This window comes from Salmo salar, chromosome 26 (genome assembly GCF_965601325.2).
Source record: "Salmo salar chromosome 26, fSalSal1, whole genome shotgun sequence".
NCBI lineage: Eukaryota > Metazoa > Chordata > Actinopteri > Salmoniformes > Salmonidae > Salmo > Salmo salar.
In genome coordinates, this window is record NC_138316.1 from 15,331,879 (window position 1) to 15,342,768 (window position 10,890).

A 10,890-nucleotide genomic window follows, 5' to 3' on the forward strand; every position below is an offset into this window, starting at 1 on the left:
TTTGCCTTCGGCCAGAACCGAGCACCTGGCTCACGCCGTAATGTCTAGATGCGATACAGCTTTTTTGTATTTTAGCTAATCCTAACTCTTAACCTAACCTTAACCTAAATATCACAACCTACTTTAATGCTTCTAAAATGCTGCGCAAATTATCCTAAACCAGCCCGGCCCAAATCAAATGCAACCAACGCTAATACTGGCATGAATAGAATTCCCTCAATCACAAAACAGTTTCTAAACTACATACTGTACTGTCTTTTATACAGATTTATCACAACTGATTCGTTAAAAAAACAACGTTGATGTACTATGCACTGGCCAATCATTAAACAAATCTCTTTGAAACGGGGCGGGAGAAGGGTGGGGCTTATGAAGGTCACGTGTCCATTTCGCGCGAAAATGTGTTGCATGTTCCGGTCATAGCGACTTTGATCAAGCCTTCATATAAACTTCGGTGGCTCAAACTGCTGAGTTGAAATTTATTTATCGTTTGGCCATTCGTCTTTCCTGACCAGAAGAGAATTGTGTGGCTCTAGGTTGACATCATTATGTCTCAGGCGCGGGTCACCGATTTCTACGTCAAGAGAAAGAAAGATGCTAGTGGGGCTGCGCATGGTGATGGCAATAAAACGCAAGTTGTGGACACTGTAACAAGTAAGCCATGCGCAAGATCAACTCGGTCGAAAGGCAAGAATGCGGCACCTACAACAAATGTTATGAAAAAGACTTCAACATCCACATGTTCTGAAAACAGTGTACAAGATGAGTTTTGGAGGGTTATTGACGAGGCGACTTCGGTCGATAAGGTGGAGAGCGTGTCTGCTGTGCTGGCGAGGACCGACTCGGAAAAACAAACACTTTTCTCCAGCCCTCGAACTCCCAAGAGGACCTCTACAGAAGCTGAATTCGATCTTGGATCAGCTGTATTTTCAACCACTGCTGAACAGAGCACAGCAAAGAAGCGTCTTCGGATCGAAGCAAATAAACACGCCATCGCTGCAGGGACAAGTCCTGAGCCGGTTAAAGCTGTTAAGAAGTCGGTCAGGAAGAAATTGATTCTCGTCAAAGACGACGAACAGGTAATGTTGGCTTAACAATGGCGCATTTTCATAGGCCGCCATGGCTCGTTGGCCAAAGCCTATGGGTCATTTAGTGTTTGTTTTTTAAACTGCGTAAATTAAGGTCTGTGTGGTAAACACAGGCTCAGATCTTATAACTACGTGTTGTTCTAAGACAATCTTCATCAACTAACGCCACTTTCATGTAGGCCAATCAAAACAAGCACAAAGGCTTAAAGGTCATGTTAACTGACTGATATTATAGTCATAAACTAACACATTTACAGCTTTTCGTGCTACAATTTGGCGACCTCTATTGCTAGAAATAACAACCTAGCAAGTCTGGTCCAGAATGGTTAGCTAGCTAGACACAAAAGACCTCACATAGACAGGATGTTTGGCTAAAGAATTTGAAGACAAATTGGGAAGGGGGCTGAATATTTACAAGTCACAACTGAATCCTTTTTTTTTTTTTTTTTTACCAGGCAACCCACCCTCTGGCTAAAGATGTCCCGCAGGTACCCTATCCACTACCTGTTGATAAAGAATCAAAGAATTTAGTCAATCGCAGTGCCAACAATTCTCCAACGCGCAAACCACATGTTCAAGGCAGCACAAAACCAAAAGAGGGGCACAAGGTACAGTATTGTTGGTGGCTTATGCTTTTACCTTTGCTCTTCACTTATGTCTACACACCTGGACACAATTAAATTCTATGTGAGAATGTTTCATTTTATCTAATCAAGTTACTCTTTAGTCATACCATAATGGACAGCAACCTCACAAATGTTTCAACGGCATTGTTTTTCTACCACATCAGACTTTCTCCAAAGAGGATGTTGCGGCCCTCAAGTTCCGCCTTCAGAAGATCAAGGGCCAGACACGGCAAGCTGAGAACCTGCCCTCTACGGCCCCCGAGTCTACTGCTACTGCCCCAGACCTGAAGACGAAGCTATCCTGTGTCAAAGAGCTTGCTGCTAAGGCACAACACCGGAAGGAGGAGAGGTTGGCAGAGGCCAGATCTACTGAGGAAAATAATCAGCCGCAAACCGAGGATGGGTGAGGATGAAACAAGTATTTCAGTTTTAGACATCCTTAAATTCAGCCAGGGTGGGTGAAGCTCAAAAGTGATATTTAGTGCAAATGTGTTCTGCTACCTTTTTAGGGGTCTTTGTTGGGAAACGGTGTTATTTGAAAAGGCTTTTGTAGTGGCTTTAATTATAACTAATCCTTTGTCCTGATCTGTAATATGCTCTTTTTCAGAGATAAGCTCCCAGCCTATCAGCGGTACCATACTCTTGCCCAGGATGTTCCCCCTGGCCTCACCCTGCCCTTCAAGTACAAACTGCTTGCTGGAATGTTCTGTAGCATGGACACCATAGTGGGAATGCTCTTCAACCGCTCAGAGACTGTTACCTTTGCCAAAGTGAAGCAGGGTGTCCAGGACATGATGCGCAAGTATGGCGCAAACTATAATTATCTAATTGGATGATAAGTAGAAATCCACGGGAAGGAGCAGCAGAAATATTCATTACTTTTTCTTTTAATTTCACAGGCGTTTTGAGGAGACCCATGTGGGCCAGATTAAAACAGTCTATCCTACTGCCTACCATTTCCGCCAGGAGAGAAACATTCCTACCTTCAGTGCTTCAGTGAAGAAGTCTAGCTACCAGCTCACAGTGGAGCCTGTCATTGAAGCTGGTGAGGGGGAGGTCTCATGATGCTTTGTATTCTTTCAACACAGATGAGTGTATTTAAATAACTGCTGATCTGACTGTTTCTCCTAATGTCTGTTTTTGTTCCTCAGATAAAAGCAAGGCAGTGCTGGCTGCTTCCCGCCTGTTAGAGAGGAGACGTGTCTTCCATCAAAACCTAATCAGCATTGTGAAAGTGCACCACAAGGTAGGCACCATTTTATGAGAGAATATTCTCTAACTGTATACTTTGAGTTGACCCGACTTGGTAACCAATCTGTATCTGTTGTCTTTAGGCGTTCCTTGCCAAGTTGAATCCTCCTATTAGAGTCCCAGATGACAAGCTTACCCGCTGGCACCCTCGCTTCAATGTGGATGAGGTGCCCAATGTCCTGCCCAGTGAGCTGCCCCAGCCCCCACAGGGAGCTGAGAAGCTAACCACTGCCCAGGAGGTTCTGGACAAGGCCCGCTCCATGATGAACCCTAAGGTATTTACTGACTGGTCTGTCCTGCATTCCAACCCTTACACCACACACACTCATACAGTTAACACTGCTGTTTCGTCTATATAACATCAACTGTGACCAACACTAATCACATTTTATTAGTCATGTGCTGAATACAACAGGTGTAGACCTTCGTGAAATGCTTTCTTACGAGCCCCTAACCAACAGTGCAGTTAAAAATAAAATGTACAGATAAGAGAAAAGTAACAAGTAATTAAAGAACAGCAGTAAAAAAGTGTGTATATATATATATACTGCAAAAAAAAAATAAAGGGAACACTTAAACAACACAATGTAACTCCAAGGCAATCACACTTCTGTGAAATCAAACTGTCCACTTAGGAAGCAACACTGATTGACAATACATTTCACATGCTGTTGTGTAAATGGAATAGACAACAGGTGGAAATTATAGGCAATTAGCAAGACACCCCCAATAAAGGAGTGGTTCTGCAGGTGGTGACCACAGACCACTTCTCAGTTCCTATGCTTCCTGCCTGATGTTTTGGTCACTTTTGAATGCTGGCGGTGCTTTCACTCTAGTGGTAGCATGAGACGGAGTCTACAACCCACACAAGTGGCTCAGGTAGTGCAGCTCATCCAGGATGACACATCAATGCGAGCTGTGTCTGTCAGCGTAGTGTCCAGAGCATGGAGGCGCTACCAGGAGACAGGCCAGTACATCAGGAGACGTGGAGGAGGCCGTAGGAGGGCAACAACCCAGCAGCAGGACCGCTACCTCCGCCTTTGTGCAAGGAGGAGCACTGCCAGAGCCCTGCAAAATGACCTCCAGCAGGCCACAAATGTGCATGTGTCTGCTCAACGGTCAGAAACAGACTCCATGAGGGTGGTATGAGGGCCCGGCGTCCACAGGTGGGGGTTGTGCTTACAGCCCAACACCGTGCAGGACGTTTGGCATTTGCCAGAGAACACCAAGATTGGCAAATTCGCCACTGGCGCCCTGTTCTCTTCACAGATGAAAGCAGGTTCACACTGAGCACATGTGACAGACGTGACAGAGTCTGGAGACGCCGTGGAGAACGTTCTGCTGCCTGCAACATCCTCCAGCATGACCGGTTTGGCGGTGGGTCAGTCATGGTGTGGGGTGGCATTTCTTTGGGGTGCCGCACAGCCCTCCATGTGCTCGCCAGAGGTAGCCTGACTGCCATTAAGTACCGAGATGAGATCCTCAGACCCCTTGTGAGACCATATGCTGGTGCGGTTGGCCCTGGGTTCCTCCTAATGCAAGACAATGCTAGACCTCATGTGGCTGGAGTGTGTCAGCAGTTCCTGCAAGAGGAAGGCATTGATGCTATGGACTGGACCTGAATCCAATTGAGCACATCTGGGACATCATGTCTCGCTCCATCCACCAACGCCACGTTGCACCACAGACTGTCCAGGAGTTGGCGGATGCTTTCGTCCAGGTCTGGGAGGAGATCCCTCAGGAGACCATCCACCACATCAGGAGCATGCCCAGGCGTTGTAGGGAGGTCATACAGGCACATGGAGGCCACACACACTACTGAGCCTCATTTTGACTTGTTTTAAGTACATTTACACTTTAATTTTGAGTGTGACTTCAAATCCAGACCTCCATGGGTTGATAAATTGGATTTCCATTGATTATTTTTGTGATTTTTGTTGTCAGCACATTCAACTATGTAAAGAAAAGTATTTAATAAGATTATTTCATTCAGATCTAGGATGTGTTATTTTAGTGTTCCCTTTATTTTTTTGAGCAGTGCATACATACATGCATACATACAGGGGAGGTGCCAGTATAGTCAATGTGGGGGGCACCAGTTAGTTGAGGTAGTATGTAGGTAGAGTTATTAAAGTGACTATGCAGAGACTGGCAGTGGTGTGGAGGGGGGACAATGCAAATAGTCTGGGTAGCCATTTGGTTAGATGTTCAGGAGTTTTATGGCTTGGGGGTAGAAGCTGTTTAGAAGCCTCTTGGACCTAGACTTGGCGCTCCGGTACCGCTTGCTGTGCAGTAGCAGAGAGGACAGTCTGACTAGGGTGGCTGGAGTCGTTGACAATTTTTAGGGCCTTTCACTGACACCGCCTGGTATAGAGGTCCTGGATGGCAGGAAGCTTGGCCCCAGTGATGTACTGGGCCGTTCACACTACCCTCTGTAGTACCTTGCGGTCGGAGGCTGAGCAGTTGCCACTATCCACTTTATATTTGTAGGAAGTCATACTGGAATGGCATTCATCACTTATACTGTATATCCTATTGTGTACTTCTACTTTATTTTATTGCACTGCTGTGGGAGCATGCAAGTAAGCATTTCACTGCATGTTTTATACTTGCTGTAAACTGTACATGCTGAATAAACCTTGATTTGATTGGGCTTTAGTTTAAAGGGCATTCATATCAATTGCATTGTTTGGTATTAACCATTTCTCTGTTTGCAGATGGAGAAAGCGCTGGCCAACATGGCTCTGAAGACTGCAGAGATCTGTGTAAAAGAACAAGAGCCTGTTCCACAAACTCCTGTGGCTCCTGCTGAAACTCCCAGTGCCCTCAAAGGGGTGTCTCAGTCCCTGCTGGAGAGGGTAGGTCACCCTGCTGTTTGACTTAGGACAAATGATAAAATGTGTGTATGTAGAACAGTGTGACCTATGCAGTGAGGACTGGGACTGACCCCTCTTTTGTTATAGATCAGAGCAAAGGAGGCTCAGAAGCTCCAAGCTGCCATGACCCGGAACCCTCAGCAGGAGGAGCGCCTTGTGATGATGTCACGGCTGGGAGAGCTGGCTCGAATCCTGCGTAACGTCTTTGTGGCAGAGAAGAAACCCGCACTGATCATGGAGGTGGCCTGTAACCGGATGGTCTCTAGTTACCGCTCTGCCCTGAGCACAGGTGAGCCATCTGAAGAAATGCCTGATATGAAATCCTATATCTTTTTTGCTTTTAAAAAATCTCTTGGTTTTCATTGCATTAGTTCTGACATTGACTGACATCTTTTTAGGTGAAATGGAGCTGCACCTTCGTCTGCTGGCAGAACTGACTCCTGAATGGCTTACCATTCACTCAATTAGAAAGGACTTCTATCTCAAGTTGATCAAGACCATGGACCTGAATGTGGTACTGGAAAAGCTAAAGCAGAAGACCAAAGAGGAAGAAAGGCTTTGAAACTGCCATGATTTTCAATGTGTAATTTGAGTTCAGATATTGGCCTTTGGGTATATAATGCAATTTGTGACTTAAGTCTTTTAGTGATTGGACAATGCAGGGCTGGTTTGTTTACCTTTTTAAAGCAAGTTAAACTACTTTTCCAATTCAATAACCTTGCATATTGTTGTGTGTAAATGCTGTGTTCAATGATTCTAACATTGACTCATTTTGTGGGAGACTGTTTCTGGTTGATGCGGTAGTATTCTACTGACAGTTGTCCTATTTTTGTAATAAAAGCTTTCTAGTTCACGGACAGGTTTAATATACTTGCCCTGTGTTTAATCCTTTTTTAAAAAAGCTGTATTACATGCACACTAGCATTGGAGTAAATCGATTTTTACCCATGACAAGTTGCCTTTTTGTTTTTGATTGCACACAGATTTCCATCAAGCAGGTTCTATGTAGTGCACAATGAGCCAGCCATGGTGAACCAAGTATATTGACAAAATGACTGCCTCACAATTGCACCAGTACACAGTAATTACCAAAAGGCACCTTTAGACATTGATACTTAATGCATATAAATTAGGGCTAGCACACAACTGACAGTTATGGAGGAAGATGGTAATGAAACCATGAAACAGCACATTGGGTACACTTAAAAGATCTATTATATTGACAAGATAGCTGTGACCGCTCTAACAATGGAAATACATGTCCTCAATGATTGAAGCCAGATACGTGTGCATTACGGGCAAAACTAAGTTTCTCAAAGTAGTAATGCCACATTGCAATCATTTAACCCTTATTTTAGGTATGTTGGCTACGAACACATTCTCATTTACAGCTATGACCTGGGGAATAGTTACAAGGGAAAGAGAGCCAATTGGAAGCTGGGGATGATTGGGGAATTTAGCCAGGACACCGGGGTTAATACCCCTACTCTCACGATAAGTGCTCTTTAGCGACTAGAGTCAGGACACCTGTTTACCATCCCATGTGAAAGACTGCACCCTACACAGGGCAATGTCCCCAATCACTGCCCTGGGAGATTTGGATTTTTAAGACCAGAGGAAAGAGTGCCTTCTACTGGCATTCCAACAACACTTCCAGCAGCATCTGGTCATTCAACCCTGCATAGCTTCAGCGGCAAGCCAGCAGTGGGACGCTGGGTGGTATTTTGAACCAACGTAAGAATAAGTGGCTTTGTTGAATTACATGAGGCTTCTTTGCTGACAGAGTTCCATACAAAAAAGGGCTCATCTCATGTGGAATGGTTTTTGGCAGAGTAAATCCTCGATTTGCCTCTTTCTCTATGGTACACTTCCTGCTTTTGCCAGTTCACGCATTATGCCATCATTGTCTTGAATATGGACGCCCATTCTATTTATATGGCGGCACATGCAGTCAGGAGTGGAGGAGAGGAGAAAACACATATTTTTTGTAGTTGCTGCTATTCAAACTTATTACAGTGACCGTGGTCATTTGGCTGGCCAAATACAGTCTTCCAAAATTCCATGACCGTCACAGCCATACTATGTATACTTAGAAAATGAATGCCATTTGCTTTATAGTGCATAGGTCAACTTTCCAAAGCATTCCTATTTAAAAATGATCTCCATTACAGTTGAGTAGAATATTTGGAATTGTTTTGACCTCAAAACTACACCAGGGAGAAGAGGGTATTTGGCTTCAGCTTTTCAACCCCGTTGAGCTCAATGACCACCATGCAGCCCATTACCTCCACATTCTGTTTCTTCATGAGCTCACAGGCAGCATACAGGGTTCCTGACAAACAGAGAAAGTTACTACTGAGTAATATGGAGGCATTATCATCGAAACAAAGACGGGTAATGCCAATGAAACACTGTTCCCTTAGTTAAATCAATATATATTTTTATCTGTCATACTGTCCACTTATTTGTACAAAATACACCCAATGAACAGTGAAATGCCTCACCTCCCGTGGCTAGTAGATCATCGATGAGAAGCACTTTCTGTTCTGGAGCCACTGCATCCTCCTGGATCTCAACCTCAGCCCAAGTTCTCTCACGTCACCCCGCTCCTCCGCTCTCTCCACTGGCTTCCAGTCGAAGCTCGCATCCGCTACAAGACCATGGTGCTTGCCTACGGAGCTGTGAGGGGAACGGCACCTCCGTACCTTCAGGCTCTGATCAGGCCCTACACCCAAACAAGGGCACTCCGTTCATCCACCTCTGGCCTGCTCGCCTCCCTACCTCTGAGGAAGCACAGTTCCCGCTCAGCCCAGTCAAAACTGTTCGCTGCTCTGGCACCCCAATGGTGGAACAAGCTCCCTCACGACGCCAGGACAGCGGAGTCAATCACCACCTTCCGGAGACACCTGAAACCCCACCTCTTCAAGGAATACCTGGGATAGGATAAAGTAATCCTTCTAACCCCCCCCTTAAAAGATTTAGATGCACTATTGTAAAGTGGTTGTTCCACTGGATATTATAAGGTGAATGCACCAATTTGTAAGTCGCTCTGGATAAGAGCGTCTGCTAAATGACTTAAATGTAAATGTAAATGATGAAGGAATATTAATTGAAAAGGAATAAAAATAGTAGGTTCCAATACACATGTACTTTTCAGAGGCTTGGAGCTGTGCTATGAAAGGACAGAAAGGTGGAGGTAATACAGCGGTCGTCACCAGCCAATTTCACCTCTCCATATTCCAGTTTGTGTGCCACAGACAGTGTAGGCCCTGGGAGCTTTCCCTTCTTCCCGACCAGCACAAATGCCACTCCTAACCTCTGGGCTAGAAAGGATCCGAAGAGAAACCCCTAAGCATCCAGACCTACAGGGCATTGATCACACTGTTAGAACACAGTGACAATCCATGGTGTTGAAGGAAATATGTGGTTAAATGACAGCTGCAGTTGTAACCTTCAAAGAGCTCAGAATTGACTAGTTCCCAGACAGCAAACGAATTGGGGAGCTGCATGGTGTTCTCGGTGACACATGCTCCAGTCCCATTGCTTCTCATGTTAATGTTCCACAGCAGCTGCATATGACTGGGTGACATGGGCTTCTTATACACAGGCAGCCCAATTCTGATATTTTTTTCTACCAATTGGTCATTTGATTATTTCACATCAGATCTTTCTCAGATCTGATTGGTCAAATGACCAAATTGGGCTTCCTGTCGAAAACACAGCCATTGGGACTCAGCATCAATCAGTGCTACTTGGGGATGCGTCTGCCTCACGGTCCTCAAAAAGATCGAGGACTGCCGTCAGTGCACCCGGGTTTTTGAGAATTGGACAGATGTCTCTGTGTGACAGACAAAAACATATTCACAGCTGTTGAAATAAATAATCTAACTAGCTACCCCTTGTAAAATATATATTCTATCCAGCCTGTCAACAGAGCTAGCTAGCTACTTCAAAATAGTATTACAAGAATGCATGTTCTTTAGAATAGAGAGCTAGCATTGCGAAGATGGCTAGCTAGGTAACTCAGCACATCAATGTAGCGCTAGTTAGCTAATCGTATTGCGGTCATCTATCATTCACGGCCAACCTGAAAAGTATTCCTTTGCTTGGGAAATCAGGAAAATGTTTTGTGACATTCTAATTTTGCTTCTCTCGTGTGCACTGCCATTGTAACTGTGCGTTAGCTTCCTGTCGACTCGTGTGTGGCGTGGACCTTGTGGCAAAACGTCAGATGCCTGGTGGTGTCGTGACAAAATCAGGGTCGTCACTAGTTACCACAGCCACAAATCAGATGTTAAACCTAATCCTAACGACACTGCTAACCGTATGCTTAACCTTAAATTAAAACCAAAAAGCTAACTTCGTGATCTTTTACGATATAGTCCCTTGACTTTGTAGATGTGCTATCTAGTGGAAACCCCAAATCAGTACTGTTAGTTGACTTCGACACATCGATTGGACTGCCACTAGATTCCACAGCCACAAAGTCAGAATTGGCTGCCTATATCGTAATGATCTGACAACAAAAATGTGCTTTTTGGTCGTATTTTAAGGTTAGACATACGGTTAACAGTGTGATTAAGGTTTAAAATAAATGTTCAAAAGATACATTGTAGAAACAGGCGGGGTTTAGCCATCATTTTATTATTAATAATAATAACAACAATTCCTCTCATAATAGTGAGAGGAATGTCGAGGCAACACCCAAGTAGGTGCTTCACAGTGGAAGAGGAGAATTCCAGTGGCTAGTTGACTTATCCTGTACAAGATCAACAGCAAACACCATCACCATCATTTACCATCCTCTCAAACCATGAACTGACCCTCCATCTGCAGAGTACGCAGCATTCAAAGACTTGGCCTCTATTGGTTGACCTGTCATGATATATTGCTTGTTTATTTATGAAGCGCTTTGATATTTATATTCTAAAAAGCGCTCCAAGTTTAATAAATAATAATTCTTATGACTGACTGGACGCAAGTGACGACCCATCGGTTGACACAGAAATCTTCAATCTGTCACACACTAAAAAAAGAACTCATAAGAGA

At 44.4% G+C, this 10,890-nt stretch overlaps 1 protein-coding gene and 1 pseudogene across 1 annotated transcript; one reads left to right on the forward strand and one right to left on the reverse strand.

Annotated features, from left to right (window-relative positions):
- Nucleotides 1–401: 401 nt before the first annotated feature.
- LOC106587264 (DNA replication factor Cdt1) lies at nucleotides 402–6,707 on the forward strand. The gene is made up of 10 exons (XM_014175503.3): nucleotides 402–1,079; nucleotides 1,544–1,696; nucleotides 1,879–2,117; nucleotides 2,322–2,516; nucleotides 2,614–2,759; nucleotides 2,866–2,960; nucleotides 3,049–3,240; nucleotides 5,683–5,823; nucleotides 5,929–6,130; nucleotides 6,240–6,707. The coding sequence occupies exons 1-10, from the start codon at nucleotides 549–551 to the stop codon at nucleotides 6,401–6,403; spliced, it is 2,058 nt and encodes a 685-aa protein (XP_014030978.1). The 5' UTR covers nucleotides 402–548; the 3' UTR covers nucleotides 6,404–6,707.
- Nucleotides 6,708–8,048: 1,341 nt separating this feature from the next.
- LOC106587163 (adenine phosphoribosyltransferase-like) lies at nucleotides 8,049–10,834 on the reverse strand (annotated as a pseudogene).
- Nucleotides 10,835–10,890: the final 56 nt, after the last annotated feature.

Excerpts from the sequence above, each read along its gene's own strand:
- LOC106587264 (XM_014175503.3), top strand. The coding sequence starts at position 549 with ATGTCTCAGGCGCGGGTCACCGATTTCTACGTCAAGAGAAAGAAAGAT. Across the intron at positions 2,118-2,321 it reads CAGCCGCAAACCGAGGATGG|AGATAAGCTCCCAGCCTATC; the intron begins GTGAGGATGAAA and ends GCTCTTTTTCAG. Across the intron at positions 2,961-3,048 it reads TTGTGAAAGTGCACCACAAG|GCGTTCCTTGCCAAGTTGAA; the intron begins GTAGGCACCATT and ends TGTTGTCTTTAG.